At 34.0% G+C, this 21,324-nt stretch overlaps 1 protein-coding gene across 2 annotated transcripts; it reads right to left on the reverse strand.

The window, feature by feature from the left end:
* Positions 1–7,747: 7,747 nt before the first annotated feature.
* On the reverse strand, positions 7,748–19,359 carry LOC129808088 (poly(A) polymerase type 3). 2 transcript variants are annotated; one of them, XR_008752345.1, is made up of 4 exons: positions 17,805–19,359; positions 9,189–9,434; positions 8,577–8,848; positions 7,748–8,477 (listed from the first exon to the last, which is right to left on the reverse strand). XR_008752345.1 is itself a non-coding variant. In XM_055857794.1 (3 exons), exons 1-3 carry the CDS (start codon positions 19,215–19,217, stop codon positions 8,630–8,632), a joined length of 1,878 nt encoding a protein of 625 aa, XP_055713769.1. In that variant the 5' UTR covers positions 19,218–19,359; the 3' UTR covers positions 7,748–8,629. The 2 variants fall into 2 exon arrangements, 1 of the variants encoding a protein (XP_055713769.1); XM_055857794.1 differs by having other exon boundaries at positions 7,748–8,848.
* Positions 19,360–21,324: the final 1,965 nt, after the last annotated feature.

The raw sequence follows: 21,324 nt of genomic DNA on the forward strand, positions 1-21,324 counted from the left end.
ACATTTTTTAGAAAGTTGACTAAAATGTACGAACACCGGAAGTATTAATAAAAAGACCAAGAAATTTGAAATATCTCTGTGATGCAGGTAAGAGTAGGTCCGAGGATCTTGAGTATTAACCATGAGAAGTTTTACAATAGCACTTGAATAAGCCCATTACACTTGGTCCTGCTGAGCTAAAATCTTTCAATCATCGAACACCAATAGATTAAGTACCGGAAGTGATCCAGGAACACTAACAGCTGTTCGGGACTATTGAAAATAATTCTTGGAGTTTTCTAAAATTGTATCCAGGTGCAAAATTTCCTTTGAGCCTTTAAAATACCGTCTTAGCAAAACCTTTCAATCATAAGCTAAGAATATTAAACGTGACACCAATATTAATGTCTTGATCAACCCTAGAGTCTTCCAGCTTCAGTTTTTATTGATCAACCTAAACATTCAATTCAATTTTATTCAATGATCAAAAAACATTCAATTCAATTTATTTAAAAATACTTACGTCAAACTGTCCTCTGAACAACAATTGGCCATATGCTGTCACAAGTTCAAGTCTAAAAGAACCAGAATGATAAACGTGGCTCACAATAAAAAAAAATCTATCACACTGAAGGATAAGAATGCAGGATGCAAACTACAAGCTAAACTCGAGAAAGTTTGGTCCTTTGAGTGATAAAAGGGATTATACGAAAATTTAGGTGGCTGTTCACGAGAAACTAAAGGTCAAAGTGCAACATCTCTCAGAATCTATAGATCACAAGGGTCTTACTTTGAATGGTATAGTTACATTCAACCCTTGGAATAGGGTTGATTAAGGTTTGGTTTGCACAATTAGATTGTACTCAATTCTGAGATGAATTTTAAGGTCCTTGAGTACTTGAGAAAAACTTAAAACAAAGCCCAATATACAAATAGGAATGTAATTTAATTAACATTTTGTTAACTCTTTCGTCTCTTTTGGGACTCTGAGTACCCAAAGCAGCATATGAATGTTCTGTGAAAAACAATGTTTTTTAATTATTCAGAACTGATAAAAATCCGATTCTTGTGGATGATTACATACTATAAGGATGTCCAAATATAAGACATTTTTTGTAGGACCTCAATTAATTCCTGAGCTTAGATATTTTTGATTAAAAAATGGTGAAATTGGCTTGCAGCATATGCTGCGGTCCGGAAAGAGTTAAATTATACAAGGGGCTAGGGAATCTTCCAGCTAGATGTTACAGCTCAAATATTTATGCACCTAAGATAAATATCATAAAAAAACAGATATTTTCACATCATAAACATTACAAAAAAAACTGCAGACATTTCAAGGTCCAGCAATATTTTCAGTTTTTTTTTTTAATATTTCATTATAAAAATATATAATTCATGCTTGTAGTCTTCATCTCTGTTAAGCTTTAAAAAATAACAGGAGAGGAACTGGAAATGAACGCATAAAAAGATTTTTTGTTTTGACTTTGTTTATCTAGTAAAACATTGAGAGAATTATTTTTAACTATAAAAAATAATTTTGCAACAGCGCGTTTCTCATCTTTTCCTCTTAATAGTTTTTTTTTACTAATATTCATTTAAGTGCAATTTATACCTTATATTCCTTGAGAGTGCGAGCAAATACAGTTTCTAGAAAAATAAATGAACTATCAAGCGATTCGTATCGATTATATCTGGAGATGATTTAATTAAAAATATTCCAAATCAATATATTGCATCAATCCTCATCAGAGAACTTCTCAGTCTACAGATTACTGCACTAGTGAAGATATTATCTTAATAACTAATCTAGTGGAAGTGTGAAATGAAGAGACATATTTGCATGTTCTATTTTGGATTTCTAATATTTCTTTTGAATTCTGAGACTCTAACGACATTTATAATTCAAAAGGGCTATGTAATTTTTGATGGGGATATGCTAATGACGCCTTCTAGAGCTAGTGAAATGTATTTCCGGAGTGGACGTGCAGAAAGCAAATTTCTTTGGCCTAATAAGACTGTGAATTATATTTTGGATAAGAGTCTCAATGCGTATCAGAAAGATGAAATTTTGGATGTAATGAAGAATATCGAGCAAAGAACATGTGTGAAATTCTACAGAGTTCCTAAGCCAAAAATTAATCAAACGAATCATATAAAGATTAAGGTGATGGGTCAGCTTAAAAAAGAACAATTTGAATGTATATTATCACCGTAGTACTTCTTTTGTATCTCCGCAGACAGGTGAGCGTGGTTGCTGGTCTTTCGTTGGCTATCAGAATATCCCTGAGCAAACAGCTAATTTTGGTTCTAAATGCTTTATAAAAAAAGGCGTAATTTATCACGAGATCTTCCACTCACTTGGACTATTTCATATGCAAAATAGCTACGACAGAGATAAGTTCATTAAAATTCTCTGGGATAACATCAAAGACGATATGAAGCAGAATTTTGGCAAGTACGACTCCTCAATGTCTTCAAACTTTGCTGTTCCATACGATTATGAAAGTGTAATGCATTATTCTAAGCGTGCTTTCAGTAAGAATAATCGAGACACCATTAAGCCACTTAAGAAAATTTCAGTTGAAATAGGTCAAAGAGTTCGTCCAACTCCACAGGATTATCAAAGGATTAATAACATGTACCTGTGCAAGGAACAACGTAAGGGACATGCCTAAACTTTTAAAATTTTTATTGTCTTTAGAAAGTAGTTTCATATTTTCATACCACGATTATTTTTTATATATCTTTTAGAGAAGATGCAAACTAAAAGTACTGATGTAGAAGATACATTGGAAATTGCTGAATTTAAAAGTTTAGATAATCCTAAAATAGTTACTCCGGGGAAAGAATCTGAAGAAAATAACTCGAAACTGACACTTCCAAGTAGCAGTCTTTCACCAAAGTTAACAGCAGAAACAACTAATGATGTTAATTTAGTTGTGGAAGACACTACAGCAGCTGCTACGAAAACAACAACTATAATACTAACCGAAAAAGGCAACGAAACCACTACAACAAAATCAGATCAAAAATCTACAGAAAATGAAACAGAACTTGTAATAGAAACTACAGAAAGGTTTGAAACTTTAGGTATAAAAAATACTACAAGAATAGAAACGACAACAACAATAGAACCAATTAAAAATATACAAAGCACTACAGCAATTGCTGTAGAAGAACCCAATCCTACAAATCGAATTTCGCAGCATTCTCTGCACACTACCAGTACCTCTCCAAAATCTCCACCAGAAAAGTCTGATTCTGAAAACTTGAACACAGAAGTTGCAACAATGACCACAACTGGAATATCAACTGGAACAAATTTGAAAAGTTCCACAACAATCGCTGAAGTAGGATCTACAGAAATACTGCTGACAACTGTCGAAACTAATGGCAACACTTCTCTTAAATCTTCAACAAAAAGCTCTGAATCTTATGCATCAAATTTAGCAATAGACACAACTACAACCGCAATACCAACAGTTGAAAGTTTACAAGATCATACAGCAGCTTCAGTAGAAAAACCTGGTCATACAGAACTTACTAGCATTATTTATTCAAGTTCAGCTCCAGAAAACACTAGTCCTTATAATTTATTTTTCATGGATACAACGGTAGGTATAACAACTACAACAAAATCATCAACCGTTGTGACAGAATCTATGGAAATTAATGAAGTAATTGAACCACCGCTAAAATCCTTACGGGGTGAAAGTACCTCTCCAAGTCTAATAACACAATTTCTAGAATCTAAGGGATCAAAGGACACAGAAACAGTTGCAACAACAGTACCATCAACAATTTATTTTACTAAAAAGCCTGAAGCTGTTGATGAGCAGATAGAAATGGTTTCGCAAACTTCTGAATTTAAAACATTTTCAACAGATATTGTTGAAACTTCGAATTTAAACAACATTTTTCTTACAACTGAGAGTTCCCAAAGCTTATCTGAAAATTCTCAGAACCATTACAACAATCATGAGAAAAATCAAAACACAAATAGTAGTAATAATGAAAGGGAAAAATATTCTTGCAAAGTTAGCATTATTCCAAGAACATGTCGTTTTGTTAAGAAAATTATTGGGGGTACGGCTAAAATATTTGGAATAATAGGGAATAGAAGATGGTCATAAAATTATGTTTGGGAGCAACACAAAATACCGTAGATGAGGGTGACTTTATCCCCATACTGTTCGTAATTTTTTTTTAAAATTCTAATGTGTAAGAATGGTCCTCACCGATGGTAGATTGGATCGGTAAAGACCATTCTTAAGTGCTAGAATTAAAGTAAAGCATACGGACAGGAGGAGGGCAAAATCACCCGCATCTACGGTAATTAAGTTTTATCAACACTAATTTTTTGTTAAGTAAAGAATTTTTAAATTAATTTTAGCATAAAATTTGCAGATTGAATCAGAATAAGAATAAGATAAGTGATCAGAAAAGAAAAATAATATCTTTTATAAAATTTTTACTATTAGCCAAGACACGCATCATAAAACTAATAATTTGTTCAGCGGTCAACTATCTTTTTTATAGTTTTTTTTAAGTTTTTCTTTTCTACAAAATGTTACAAAAAAAGTCCAATAAATATCTTATAAGAAAAAAGCTGAAAAGGGTTAGAAAGTAATACCAAGACTTAACTAAGCCATTGTCTTTGGACCAAAGACCAATGACTAAGCTTACCATGAGTTTGTATAGCCCACTGGTATATATCTCGGCTAACTATTTTATAGTTTTAATGGCCAATGTGTTTTATCCCTTGCCGTTTTCTAAAAATTTAGAAGGATTTAGACTAGACTTAAACTACCCAAATGTTGAAGAACTTATAAAACAACAATTAATGACGCCGTAGAATCTTTATTGAAAACTAAATCATCCATACATCGAATTTTACAAAGTGAAAAAGATTTCTTATTTCAACTGCACTTATTTTGACAGTCAATGGAAAGTTCAACATTACGTCAACTGCAAAGAAAACTCTACCAGATTTTCAAATAGATAAAGAAATATCTAATTTTATATTTCTCTAGAAAAACAAATCTTCAGTTCGATAATCTTATAACTGTTTGTTTTCTTCTCTGGCGCAACATCTTGTTGTATATTTACAATCGGGCGTACGATAAGAGTGTGATAAAATAAATAAATATTTCAATATAACCAATCAATTTCCCAGTAAATAATTCTTTTTCTTTCATTTTGCTGTGTATACTAATTCTAATTGCGACGCTTTCAAGTAATTTTGGATGGATCTGCTTTTAAAGAAATTAGTCCATTTACATCCCTTCAAACGCAAAAAAAAACTTACTTTAAGATTCTTTATTCGATTACTTCGATTTTATGATTGCCCTTTTTTATCTTTATATTCATTGTGTTATTTTGACATAGGTGGTCTATTTACAGAATAAAAATCTAAGAGTTAGGACACAATCACATTGAATGCGAAATCGTTATGGGCTTCGTAAAAATCTTATTGTTTTTTTTTCTCAAAATTTATTATAATTCTTTATTGTAATTCTTAAAGAAATTTACAATGATTAATTTTGATAATCACATATTCTCAGACATTCAGCTTAATTAGCTAATTTTACTAATAATTTAAAGTGTGTTTAGGTTAGAATCCGATATTTTTGAAATACATAGACTTTAAAAATAAAAATATTATTCACTTGTAATTAAATATTACATCCCACAAAATATATTAGTCCCAAAGCATTAATTGATTGGCCAGACCTTGAAAGCATTCAAAGCTTTAGCAGCCAATCAAAACTGAAATATTTTGTGGACTTAAATATTTCATTAAATCTGGACAATATTTAAACGAACTTAAATTAACCTGAATTTTATTTTAAAATTGTTCAATTTATCTCCCAAATAACAATTTTCTAAAAATTTGCTTATATTTGGATGATTTTTTTTTAATATTTGTTTTATTCAAAGTGTTTTTTAAATAGATTTTATAGGTTATGGTCAGCATAACCTTACTATTCCACATAACCTTTTAGCTGTAGATATGAGAATTTCGCTCAATATAAATATAGAAAAGTCGACAATGCTAAAAAGTATTATTGAAAAAAAACTGTGCTAAATAATAACCGAGATTACATTACTCAGACTAAATTATACAGTAAGGTAATTCAGTTAGGCTTAAAGGGCAATAGGGACACCGGTGTCTCAAAAAAAAAATTCCTACGGCCTTCTAAAGTTATGTTGTGCTCTAAGAAGTCAGAAAAAGTGATTTTTCTAACCTCTAATTATTGACCCTCTCGTCCTTAAAAGGTTAAAAGGAATATTGAGCAAACCCCTAGTCTAAAATATTTAATAAGCCCAATTCTCGCTTTCTCTCCGGAAATTTTAGTAAAGAAAAATGAAGAATCTCAGCTAATTTATTTCTTAACCAATTTTTTTCGGTTTACCGTGTAATTTAACTGAGATATAAATCTCGTAATTCGTTAATCTCACTTGCGTTTTATTTATTAAATATTTTTACGTATCATTTGCATTAAAAAAAACTCGTATGTGTAATGCCCAACGCACAATAACTTTTGTTTTGTAAACCTCTTTTCGAAAATACCTATGAGAGTGGGCGAGATGACTAGATCTCAATCTCACTCCCTCTCACTGGAAGCTCTGAAAACATGTTTACAAACAAAAGTTATTGTGCGTTGGGCATAATGCTCAATGCATAATAACTTTTGTTTGTAAACATGTTTTCAAAATTTCATATGAGAGTGAGCAAGATGACTAGATCTAGATCTCACTCAATCTCATTGAAATGTCAAAAACATGTTTACTAAACAAAAGTTATTGTGCGTTGGGCATAATGCTCAACGCACAATAACCTTTGTTTTGTAAATATGTTTTTGAAATTTCAATGAGAGTGAGTGAGATCTAGATCTAGTCATCTTGTTCACACTTATAGAAAAGTTTGTAAACATAGTTTTATAACTTCTTATGAGAGAGAGCGAGATGACTAGATCTACATTTCATTCACTCTCACTGAAATATCAAAAACATGTTCACAAAACAAAAGTTATTGTACGTCGGACATAATGCTCAGCGCACAATAATTTTTGTTTGTAAACATGTTTTCAAAATTTTCTATGAAAGTAAGCGAGATGACTAGATTTAGTTCTCTTTCACTCTCACTGAAATGTCAAAAACATATTTACAAAACAAAAGTTATTGTGCGTTGGGCATAATGGCCAACAACACACAATATCATTTGTTTTGTAAATATGTTTTTAACATTACAATAAGAGTGACTGAAATTCAATCTAGTCATCTCGCTCACTCTCACAGGAAATTTTGAAAACATATTTACAAACAAAAGTTATTGTGTATCCGACATAATAACTAGCATTAAATTTGTAAACATGTTTTTGAAATTCAGTGAGTATCAAAGAGATCTGAATTTAGTCATCTTGCTCACTGTTTTAAGCAGTTTCGAAAACATGTTTACAAAACAAAAGTTATTGTGCGTTGAGCATAATGCTCAAGCTTAATTATTTATAAATTTATTAGAGAATTTCGATAAAAATAAATAAATTTGAGAAAAAAAAACGGTACAGGGTTTTCACGGCTCCGATAACGATTTGACGGTCAATGTGACACTGTCCTTAAAGAAAATCTATTTAATAATTCTTTCATATATATATATATATATATTTCCCACTAGAGAACACGTTACACAAAGGATCATCCAACACTTTTCATCAAACGAAAAGTTATTTCCACTGAAGGATATTATATTATTCCTCTCAAATACGCTACAGTCTAGAAAATATTTATTTTAATGCTAATATTCTAAATTACTACATTTCTTTTTTCGTCTACTAATAAATTGTGAAAAATAACTCATAAAATTTTTCTTATAATATTTGATGTTTTAAAGGTCTTTCATCAGACTAACACCAATTTTTTTTATTTAATCTTCTTTAAAAAAAAGATGATAACGTATAGTTCTGTGTGAATGTTGTTTTTTAGTCTCGTGACTTTTGAGGATTGTTTTTTTCGCTCCTTTTTCCCTTTCTTTTATTTTGTCAATTATACCCCTTTTTCATCTACATAAGTGAAGTCCGGTGGTTGAAAACTTAAGAAACCCTAAAGTTTATCGTCTATTTTATGTATAGGTGAAGGTGGGGCAGTTTCACAAACGCTTGACTTTAGGAAAATGTTATTTTTAGGATAATTAATTTTTAGAAAACGTTTTATAATATTTCAAGTTATCCAATATCCAAAAGAACGAATAGGACATAAAGTTGAATTTTAGTTAAGCTGTGTGAAATATGAATCTGCCCCACCCTCCCCTCTAAACGGTATTCGTTTACTTTAACTTTAGTGTAATTCATTTTACACTGTAAAACCTTCCAATTGGTCAACTTTTTTTTTAAATTAAAAGTCAAATATTTATGCTGTCTGTCCTTGGACAATGATGGAGTTGTGGAGCAGTCGGATGAAATAAGCGCAGAATTTTCACTTTACAGGGGTGTCATCTAAAAACCGAATTCCCCACGAAGGAAAGTCCATTGAATGAGTTCAGAAAAAACAATCCCTACACATTAATCTTTTTTTTTCTGTCTATAGCAACTTACATGGAATCTCACGTGACCACAGTAACTCCGCCAGGATCAGCTTGATGCTCCAATCATCCCTGTAATGTGCTGATTACTTCAGTTTTTGTCTGTGTAGTCGCTGCATCACCCTTTTGCTGCTCCACAGCCTCCACTTCAACTTCCTTCTGGGATGTGTTCATATGCGTAACACTCGTATTGCACCCCTCCACCGATTCCTGCCCATCCCCCATGTCACCATCAACAATCACATTTACCGAAGTATTGGGTGTCGTCCGTGGACTGTCGTCAAACTACAACGTTTGGATGAAGTGTAGATTTGGTATGAAATTGCACAGAAAAGAAGAAGAGGGAACAAACCTTTGATCAATAAAATCTCATAAACAGCCAGGCTCTCTCTCTCTCTCTCTCTCTCTGGCTGTATTCATCAATCACAATTTTTAGCACATTCTGTCCAAAATTCACCCATTCACACAAGGAAAACTTCTGAATTCTTTGAATGGCAATTTTGCCATTGAACACAAGAAAAAAAATCATAGTCAAAAACTTTGCTGAAGAATGGCAAAAGTTTCAATGACCACAAATATTATATAAAAGAGAAGGAGAAAGATATTATTAGATATTAGGACTCACGGTTTCTGACAACCTCTTCTTCTTTTTACTCGCATCCTGCTGTGGAGTTCCTGGCTGAGAGGAGGTTGTTTCGTCGTTACTGTTGTTTGATCGCTTCCTCGATAGTGTTGGCGTTGAATTCTCCAGCATTTCTGTATGCTTACGCTCCCTACGCAGAAATTCCGGATCCAAATACTGATTCAATTGTTTCTTTCTCACATGCCGCGCTTCAATCTTCATTCCCTCCTTCAGCATCTTGATATTCATCTATGAGAAAGACAAAATATACATTATTCTTTATTATTATCCCAGAAGATCTGGGATTTCCTGGAGGAAGCTCCAGGAATCCTCTGACAACAAAAAGTATCTGAAGTGTTTTGGGCATAATATACAAGAGAATCCCAGAAGATCTGGGATTTCCTGGAGGAAGCTCCAGGAATCCTCTGACCACAGAAGGTATCTGAAGTGTTTTGGGCATAATATTCAAGAAAATCCCAGATGTTCTGAGATTTTCTAGAGGAAGTAGGTGATTAGTGCTGATCAAGTTGGGTTCTTGAGGAGATTGAACAAAATATATAACCAAATTCCAAGAATCTGGGATTTTCTGGAGGAAGCAGAAGAGATGTGTCTTGACTTGGATTTTGATCTTCGATGTGTTTTCATTCATGAACAAGGAAAATCCAGCAGTTCTGTGATGTTCTGAAGGACGAAGATTCCTAACCATTAAAAAATATTGAAGGAAATATGAAATCAATTTGATATTTAGAATTTCTTTGAAATTTTTTATTGACATAATTTGGCCTAGTTTGTAGCCATTCGAAATAATGAAATAAAATATTGAATAAAATGTTCCATATTGAAACAAATATTTCAATATTTGCCTACACACTGAACAAGTTTCTTCAATATTGAAACATTTATGTCAATAAATCTTTGCAATGTGGAGGGCAATCCTTGTCAATATTTCACATTGAAAAGAAATATTTCAATCAATTATGTCTAATCTAATGTATAGCCAGCTTAAGTTTATCAAACTGAAATTCAGCTCAAAGTCGACGTACTAAAACTTTTGACAAAAAAGGTGTGAATTTAGATTTAATAAAATTTTTCAAATACAAAAGTTGTGCTGGAGTCACTGCTGCACGATTTATACAGTGCCTTATTAGGTGAGATTCTTAACAATCTCACCTACTATAATCCTAACAAAATTTCATGTCCTCCGATCGCGCTCAAACTTGGCCAAAATGTGTTTCGCCACTTCCTGATCACGAATATATGGGGGGCTAAGTTACGTTCCCGGCCGGCCGGCCGGCCGTCCGGCCGTCCGGCCGCTCTTTGGAGCTTAATAGCTCCTAAACTAAAAAAGATATCGACTTGCGGTTTTCGGCAAAGGTTAAATATCGTATGAAAATTGCAACATGGTGCATTGACCCCCCACCCCCCACCCCTCCTTCCGCCATTTTGAAGACCCCCCTTTTTTTGTTTTCTCAATAGCTCCGGCCCTATGGCATCGAGCGGGCTCAAATTTTAGTATGTTATAGCTGGGCCTTAGAGCTTTCCATCAATACCAAACTTAAGGTCCCCCGACCCCCCTGACCCGATCTATAAGGGTCCAAAAAAATTTTCTTAAAATGGCCATAACTCCGGTTCTAATTGTCAGAATTTAAAAAAATGAGGGCTTTTTGGAAAGCTCTCGTGAAATGCCACTTCCTCTTCTAACATCACAAGTTCATAAAACCACCGCTAGGGGCGCTATTATTAAAAAGAAAATTTTTAAATCTTAAAAGTTAAATAACTCAAAAATTCCTTATGCGATCGGGCTGAAATTTTAGTATGTTGTAGCCGTTGATTATACCTATCAAACAAAAAAAACCTTAAGTCGATCCATAACCCCTGACCCGAGCTATAAGGGGTCAAAGTTCGAACATTGACCGGCCTCTATCTCCGGTTCTAATTAACATATCGACATAAATTTTACCTTTTTGGTTTCGTCTCGATGAGCACTTTCAGATGGAAGTTCAAAAAGTCACCACAGGTGGCGCTGTGATAGCGTCAAAATTCATCGAAATTCAAAGTCACTTTTCTCAAAAACGGCATTGTGCAAGTTAATGAAATTTTAGTATGTTGTAGTCCAGTCTAGGACGTTTCCAAAATGGTGCGTATGTGCGCTGTGGTTTCAATAGAACCGGAGATATGAGGGGTCAAAGTTCACAAAATTTAAAAAATCATATCTCCGGTTCTATGTGACCGATTTTGATGAATGAGGGCTTAAACGAAAGATCTCACCAAATACTACAACTTTCTAGAACATTTGAACTTCGTGGGACCAACACCAGGGGCGCCACAGTCAAAAAACGAATTTCAATATCACATAACCTCAATTATCTCGACTGTCGCTGAACCGATTTTGATGATTGCTTCGACATAATTGTAGAGGACATTTGTCTCTACATTTCGTCCATACATCATTTTCCGCTCAGACTACGCTATCACTCCGATTTTGCCGTTTAAGTGTGAAAAAATTGATTTTTCCCATAATAACGCTTTGAAATCACTCAGATGCCAATTTGACTGCCTCTACTCCACCAAGACACTTAAAATAGGGTTTTAAATGGAAAATCCCACAGAATACAACAATTCTTTGATATAGTTGAAGTTCAACAAATGACTACTTGGGGCACTCTGATGGATGAAAAAACGAGTTAAGAAACAAAAAACCTCGATTATCTTGGCTTCTGAGTAATCGATGAGATCATGTTCTATGGAAAAATTATAGAGAACATTCTGGTCTACATTTCACCCATATAACACTTTTCTGTCAGTTCATCCAAATCCTTGATATTTTGGTTTAAATACAAAATTTGTATAATTTCACGAATTTTATTCAAGATAACTGAATGGCGTCTCCCTACTTCAGTATCAAATCGAATTTGCATGCACTCCGAGTTAGCTCACGTTAAGAATCTCACCTACATAAGCCGGTTAGGATTATCTGTCCCTTTTATGAACATTCATGGTACTAGTTAGTTATCAGGTCCAAATTTTGGATTTACACGTTTTGAGACTCATAGTTAATGTAGTGAAGTAGGTAATGTCAGATCAACACCCCCCCCCCCTTCCGCCAGTTTGAAATACAGTAGACTCTCACTCAATTGGCTCTTTTTCAATCGGGCGTAAAATTTTGTTGACGATTTTCACGTTTGATTTTTAGCAAATTTGTTCAAATTTGCTGTATTTCCCTTGTTTTATCGTGATTCTTTAAATTTCAACACTTTTTGTGGAATTTATAATGATTTTGATAACTAAATCTCTCGATAATTTGGATGACATTTTGCCCCATATGCCCGATTGAGAGAGAGTGTACTGTACCCCAAAATTTTATTTTCTCAATAACTCAGCCCCTATGACATCGATCGATTTGAAATTTTAGTATGTTATACCTGGGCCTAAAAGCTTTCGACCAGTACCAAAGTTAAGGTCCTCCGACCCCCCTGACCCGAGCTAGAAGGTATCAAAAATTGAATTTTCAAATGGTCATATCTCCGGTTCTACTTATCAGAATTCGAAAAAATGGTGTTTTGGAACGTTCTCGTAGAGTACTACAACTTTACTGACACGGTAACTTCATCCGATTTAATCAATGGTCCGATTAATAAAAAAAACGATTTTCGATTAATCGATCTCGAATATTTCGAAAACTAGACGAAACTTTTTCTTTAAATTTTAGTATGTTGTAGCTGAGGTTGAGACCTTTCCAACGGTGGGTGGCACTCCTCCCTCGATATTTCCTGACCTGAGCTTTAATCGAAAATGCCTTGACCGGACCATATTTTCGGTGTTTATGAAGCGATTTTGATGAAATTTTAGTATATCGTCGATTGCGTCTACCTCTGTCGTATCTGTATTTGTTTTGTATCTGCATTCGGTGCAAGCTACAATAGGGGAATGTAGGCATGGTTCGCACATAATCAAACTTCAAACAATGCCCATTTTCTCTTGGTTTTCAAGGAGTTAATTCGTCACTTTTTGAACCATGAGATAGATAATCATGAACCTCATGAGCTGGGATGAGAAATGGCGAGTCAGATCTTTACAAATAAAGAGAAAATGGCCATCGCTTGAAGTTTCACTGCGTGCGAACCATGCCAACATTCCCCTACAGATGTCCCCTCTTGCGTGAAATGCTGACACAAAAGAAATGCAGATACGACAGAGGTAGACGCAACCGACGATATATCGACCACTCAGAATATAAGTCGAACAACTCGATTTTTTACAAAAATCTTTTATTCGTTATTGGATACTTCTTTATACCCTCTACCACCCTTGTGAATATTATACTTGAAAGATAATTATTTTCAAAGTTATAGAGATTTTAAATCTGAAAAATCCTAGAGGAAACGGGGACACCATCAAACACGGGGTAGCACCAAACACTAATTTTTATTTCTAAACTACTTGGACTATCTCGACCATTTCTTCAGTGGACATGCATCCCTCTATAGTGCTTATAAATTTCTATAAGTCTTGTCCTCTGAAGTTGAATATCTGATTAAAAAATTGCAGTGTTTGGTGCTACCCCGTGTTTGGTGGTGCCCCAGTCTCCCCTATACTCTGCATGTAAAATCTCAGCTTCAAATCGCTCTCCTGTAAAATTTGCCTACTGCGAGTTGTTCGTTTCTTATTCTGAGCGTTCTGAGTGGTCGATATTATATCTGAGATCGAGATCTTTCTAACGATGGGTCCCATCCGTCTCTACACCAATCCACATTTTACCCCAACCCTTACTATACTCAACCGATTTCAATGAACTTTTTTTTTATCTTTTGTTGGCCTTCTGCACTCAGACTAGGGGAGACTGGGGCAAAATTTGTCAAAACGAAAATTTCGATATTCACTATTTTCTAAAATAAAAGAGACTGAGGCTTGAAATTTTTATTATAGATAGCCTTCATGAACCTTCTTAAACTTACAAAGTTTCAAGGGATTCGAGGAAGGATTATGTAAAATAAAAAAAATAATAATAAAATTTTGAGCCCTATTTTTGGAATATTTGGCTTATAGAAAATGTCAATACTGATTAGCTCAATTTAAGCACATTTCTCGTTAAGATAGAGAAAAATTATCTTCGACAAAGTTGTAAAGGACCTATAAAAATATGTCTATTTGATATTTTTCACGTTTGCGAGAGTAAAACGAATTATCCGAAGACTGACAAAATTTGCCCCAGCAATTTTGAGAATCACCACAAAATCGACTTTTAGAAAATGATTCGAAAATCACATTTCTTTCGAGATAGAGGAAAATAGTCTTTTGCAATGTTTTAGAGCAGTGAATTTCCTATAAGAATATGCTCATTATAAAATGTTTAAGTTTTCTCAGAGCTCGTGAAAGAATTAAATATGCGTTTTGACAAGTTTTGCCCCAGTTTCCCCTATTTAAAATAGAAAATGGCCAGTGATAAGCCCAGATAAGCTTATGGTAGCTGAGATTCTTTACAGGCGACCTCGAAATGCGTGCAACTCGGAATATGTGAAAATTCGATTGTGAGTTGATTTTTGGGGGTAAAGAATCGCGTCGAGCCAATTTTATCCATTTCGACCGACAAGGACAGTTTACTCGACGCGATTCTTTACCCCAAAAATGCAACTCACAATCGAATTTTCACGCATTTCGAGTTGCAAGCACTGGGATTATCACTGATTTGGGGATGTACAGAAATATGGAAGTCTGGGAGGTTCAATTGTGATAACTAGAGCTGGCCAAAATATGCAAAAAAATCTTCGAAATATGCGACATAAAAATGCACGAAAAATCATAAAATATGCAAGAAAAATATGCATTTATTTAATTTATTTTTTTAGCCAAATAAGAGTGTTTTGTAGAACTTTGATATAAAAACCTTTATCTATTGGAAATTTACTTTTTATTAGGATCTGACTCCAGTAATCATTTCACATATTTAATTTTTTAGAAAGAATTTTCGAGTTGCTTAATAGTACCACCCTTTAAAAATGCACTATTTTATTGCTTAAAGCAATATTTTTGAAAAATATACAAAATGACAGCTGTAATAAACCGAACTCGCAGTATGGCAAGATAGCTTCAAGAAAGCTTCAAATGCGTTTATCTCACAACTTGCTTTCTAGATTAAGATTTTGGATTTACTTAAAATAAATTTAGTATGGTTTTATTTTGAACCAATAATAGATAAAGATAAAACCAGTTGACGGATTGAATCCGATTTAAAAAGAAATTAAACAATGTATGCCAATTTTGAAGTACTTGAATACAACATTTAATAACAACCAATCTTATTTCAGTATTTGAAATTTAAAAATATGCTTTTTTAATTTTTCACTTCCTTTGTGAAATGTGACAAATGATATTTTACATTTTATGACATTTTTATTATCTAAATCTTTCCCTGATATAAGGAAGTAATACTTAAAGCTATCTATAAAAGTGCTGCCTGAGTTCAAGTACATTTGGGATTGATTTTAGAAATTGTACGATTGTTTATAAAAATTTTACAGAATCAAATCAAGAAACCTTCTGGATTGATTTTAGAAGCTAGAGACTTAATTTTAGAAGGTTTACAGGATTAATTATATAAACTTTTTCGGTTAGTTTTAGACACAGAACCTTTAAGCTTATATTTTCACAGATCGATAACAGCATGAACGACCTTAGTTGTGTGTAAAATAACACACACAGACCAATCACAAAACGGTTTAGATTGCGCTTAAAAACACGAACAGCCTAAACATAAAACGGTTCAGATTACGCTTAAAATTACGCAAAGTTCAATCATTAAACGGTTAATTCGCTTAAAATCACGCACAGCTCAATGATAAAACGGTTAAAATTGCGCTTAAAATAACACAAGAGTGATTTTAAGCGAATTGATCGTTTTATGATTGATCTGTGCGTGATTTTAAGCGTATTAACCGTTTAATGATTGAACTGTGCGTGATTTTAAGCATATTAATATGAACCGTTTTAAGTGTGTGCTGTGCGTGGTTTTAAGCACAATCTGAACTGTTTAACGTATGTGCTGTACGTGTTTTTAAGCGTAATTTTGAGCGTTTTATGTTTAGGCTGTGCATGTTTTTATGCGCAATCTTAACCGTTTTACGTGTGTGTTGTGCGTGTTTTTAAGCACATTCTTAACCGTTTTATGATTGAGCTGTGCATATTTTCAAGGTCAATTTGAACCGTCTTATGTTTAATTCATTCCTTCTATCAATTTTTTCGACGTCAAATTTAAAAAATAAAACATCTATAATTATTATACAGATAATATGTTTAAAACTAATTGCAATTAAAAAATCTTTAGTAAAATTAGCGATGAGTTCTATCTAGTAAGATCAAATATTAAGCAACACTAGTACGCTTTTCTAACTCCTTTAGCAGGTTTTCAAATAATAGGAGGGGTTAATGATACTGTCCTCTCTGTGGGGTTCGAGCAGAAATAATTAAAACAGTAGGGGAAAGTGGTCTGCCTTTGAATGCTACAGCCTTTGAACATGTATTTTTCTCCCTTATTTCCCAAACCAAAAATTCTATTTTATTAATCGAAGTTAATAGAAAATAGTTAGTTGTATTTTGTATTGATTATAGTTTACAGTATAAGGTTCTTGTTTTGGAAAATAAGAGAAAAATTGAAATATTCAAAGACTGCCGCACTCAAAGACAGGCCACTTTCCCCTAAAGAAGTATACTTTTCAGTTGTTGAATATCAAAATTTTCTACAGATACAGAAATTACGCTTTAGAAATAATGTGCGTAAAACATTAGTTTTACATATGCATTTTGCAGATGAACTAATACATTCTTAAGAAATATTTAAAGGAAAAAAATAAGATTTTCGACCAAGAGTGTTGGCTTCGAATTTGTCAATGTGGGTGATGTTAGCATCAAGTAGTGTAAAGGAATATTTTTATATAACTGGATTCCAAACTTTAAATGTTTTTTTACAGCTATAGAAATTATATTGGTTTTCATTTTACAAGAAAAAACTTTTTTTTAAACAAAATTCGCAAATATGCAAAAAAATATGCAAAAATGCAAATATGCAAATAAACATGAAATATGTCAATATATGCATTTTTAAATAGGGTTTATTAGAACCACAAGAGCCTAATTCGTGAAGGTAAAGGGTCGAATAGGGCCTGAGAACGCTTAATAAAAACATGCAAATACATATTTTGGCCAGCTCTAGTGATAACTTTTAAGTCGATATTTTGTATTTACTTGCTATAAACCAACAAGTCAGTTTTATGGCTTCTTCAGTCCAACGGGGCTGAACGACAAGGTTTATTCTTACAGGATAATAATATTTAAATGTGCAGATAATTTAGGAATAGAGTTAAACGAAATTTAAAGGTCAAATAAAAGCTTTCCAATTATTAAGCCTATTATTAGTCACTGAGACGACCGAACGTACTTAGAAATACCTAAGTAGATAATAATTTCTTTTTGTAATCAAAAACTCATTGAATAAGTTTGAGAACGATAGGAGAACATTAAAATTTCAAGACTACAATGGGATTATTAAAAGTTTGCCATATAATGCAATTCTATGAAATATTAATAATCCCACTGATAGAAACAATGATAGAATTTTAAACTCACCGCGTGCTTGTGGATGTGATCTGTAAAAGTCTGTATGCTCTCGGTGAGATCAACATTGAGATTTTCCGTGCGCTGAAACTCCAGGCCGATGAACCACATTGAACAGAATGGGGACGTGGTCTTGGACGGTACCTGGTCGAAGCATTTGGGATTGACCTGGGCATGGGAGATGTACATATTGCGCTCGAGGTTCAGGATGAGTACTCTGACCTTCGATTCCACGAGACCACACCACTCCAGGTGATCCTCAGCACTCTGAGAACTCACGAGGAGCACAATAAAGTGGCGGTACTGAAAGAAGAAGCTTGGCGCTTCAAAAAGGGACTTCCATGTCAGTTTCCCCTGAACAATTTCATCCATTATCTTCATGCCACGTTCAAATTCATTGCAGATAATCTTCTTCGTTGATATTGAGACATTGTACGTAGAATTCTGCTGGGGATATGCTGGTGTTATGATGGGCATCAGGTGGTATCGATCTGAAGAGTTAACACGCGGATCCCAGACGAGGAAGCCCAAATTGACATTGTCCGGTTGCTTGAGGAGAATGGGATGTGGCCACTTCCATCGCGAAAATACCATGAAGAATTTGTGAACAAGTGTCGAGGCAATTGCATTGGGATACAGCTGACATGTTCTGGCTACCAGCATTGCCCATGAGACACCACCAAAGAATCCCAGGGAGTTTGAATAGATCCCATGACGCTTTGCCCAGAGTTTTATTGTTCGCAGTGCCAAACGGAAGTTCTCAATATTGGGTACAAGTCTCAGAATCTCATCTGTCACTCGGCATCCATTGAGGCTTCTCACACATTTTGGATTGAGATTCTTAAGCAGCATATCATCGCGCAAGTCAAAGTTGTCCGGAATCTCCTTGAGTGTGAGTCGGGCGAAGAGCAAGTCAATCTCAATCCCATCGAAATTCATCTTTATCACCGGTACATAGGCCTCCTCCACGGCCCGACACTCCGTCACTTCTGGCTGCTTCTTTAGCACCTCCAGGAACGATGTGAAGTAGTCATTGCGATCAATATTTCTCGGGGCAACGCAGAGAGCATCAATATCAGCCCCTTTGTGATGCACCCCTAATCGATAGGATCCAAATGTGTAAATCTTCCCACCCAGCTTCTCGGCCATCTGCTCGGGCATATTCTTGGCAATGGATACATCTCGTACCCATTGTTTTACGAGAGTATTGAGCTTGGCCAGGATTTCCATGCGATGATTGAGTTCAGCCTCGGACTCGAACACATTGAATGGCTGCAGCGTCTTCTCCAGTTCCTTAGTCAACTCAAAGTCTTCCGGCTTTGGCCCAGCCATACTTATTGCCGACGTCATCCCGAACGTCTTTACCGGTGGACTTCCACTCTCCTGACCCTTCTCTGACACGGACTTTGTCTGGGAGTTCCACATTTTGGCCACGCACTCCCAAATTAGCACTGTTTTCGCCACCAAGCCCAAATAATCACTCACTTTTCTGCGAATTGTTTATTCGTCAAGTTTTCCTATTTTTCTTATTGCATACTGAACGAAGGAACTGTCAAAATAAAAGAACGGTAAATCCTTTCGTGGTAAATTTCAGCTTGGTCATCGTTAATTTCCGGGCAAAACAATGTGTTTTTGACAAATGCTCCGAATACACACCCAGCTGGCAAGCTGTTGAGTGGTGAATTTGTTTAAAAATATGATTTACTTCTTACAGTACGGGAAAAATTGTTGAAAAATTTATTGCTTACAGAGCATATCTATTACATTTTAAATTATACGGGCTTCAGACCTAGGCTTAGTCATATGGCTTAACTCCTCTAATTCCTTATCAATCACAATTTTTTTAGAAAAATTTCACTTAGGATTGGAAAAGATAATTAACCTATTATGCTCTCAAAATTCATAAAAGCTACAGTGCCCACTCTCTAATCCGGATCGGCGTAATCCGGATGAGTTCTCGACGGTCACATTTAAAATTTTGAGGTTATGTTGCATGTCTGTTCACCAATGAAAATGAATTATCTTGTGAAGTTTTTTGTTTAATAAATGAAGTATAATAGCACAGAATTCTCTTATTATGCCTTTTTAATATTTTTTAAAACTTTTATACTAATTCTACAAAAAAATCTTGTATTATATTTTCAAGACGTTTAACAAATTCAAAGATCCATCCAGATTACGAAGCGGACATCTGTCATATTTTCTCCCAATCATGCGAATTACAGAGCGGGCACTGTATTTAAGAACTACGCTGAACCTCTGTTCTGAAGACCGCTTTACATTGATGAATAATTTAAAACTTCTTAGAAGTTTTGTAAACCCGAGCCAAAAATAATATAAAAAACCAAATTGTCTTAAAATTCCAAGTATAAATATCTTTATCGAAAACAGTTTTTTGTATTGTTTTCATTTCGCAATACTTCTACCACTGTTTTAGCTAAGACTCATAAATTATTTTTCCAATAAAGATTTTCACATTTTTTGCGGTTATTTAGAAACAAGTTTCAAGTGAACACAATAAATGTTAACAGTTTTTTGGTTTGTCGTGTCGCATTCGTATGTAAAAACCACTCAAATATTCATTTCTTATACCAAACTGTGTATAAAAAAGGTCGAATTTTACGCCGATTTGATATTTTCTATACCAATTTTTGAATTTGTTCTTATTTTGTCTAATTTATAGAAAAGTTATTAAATATTGTTAATTTGAACAAAAAATCTAATTCAGTTCACTACACCTACACGTTCGTGTTATTACTTTAGCATTAATATTTAATAGAACTCTTGCTATGAAGCTCTAAATTTAAAATTGGAGTAAAATTCGACTTTGTTTTTCAAAGTATTAAACGATTTTCAAATCACATTTTTCAACACTACACGGTATATGTAATGTACTGAATAAATCCATGAGATATTATGTATATATTTTAGATAAAGTTTTAATTTAATACATATTTTATATATTCTAGTTTCCGAAAATACTGAAAGATGTCACTAATGAGATTTTCCATGACCATTTTTATGACACTGCCACTACTTTCGTGATACTTATAAAAAATAATGCTTGGTAAAACCGACGATTTCAGTTGATTTAGAAAGAGGTTTTGGGTTCCGAGGACACGATAATAATAAAGAATCCCTTATTTTTCATTTCAACTGCCCCAGGGTCTCAATAAAAAATTTTCGTGGATGGGTGAAATAATTTAATGATTCATGAGGATTTCACTGAGAAGAGGAATAACATTGAAGAACACTGAAGTCGTAGAGACAAAAAGAATCAAATTTTATTTTGACTCATTGTTTTCATGGAACAACTCAGTAGAAATCGCGCTATTATTCCGAGCAAATTGAGCACTAACAAAAAATAGTACTTTGCTGTCCTTTTCTGTCTAATAGTAAGTCATGCGAATAATTGTCACTGGCTTCCATTCCAACTCAAGCATATAAAATCAGAAAATATGAAGTGATAACTCAGTAGTAGAACTATTTTCGTGATTGCCAGAAAAAAAGTCAGAGTTTTTGCCTTCTTACT

The sequence above is a fragment of the Phlebotomus papatasi genome, chromosome 1 (assembly GCF_024763615.1).
Source record: "Phlebotomus papatasi isolate M1 chromosome 1, Ppap_2.1, whole genome shotgun sequence".
Classification (NCBI taxonomy): domain Eukaryota; kingdom Metazoa; phylum Arthropoda; class Insecta; order Diptera; family Psychodidae; genus Phlebotomus; species Phlebotomus papatasi.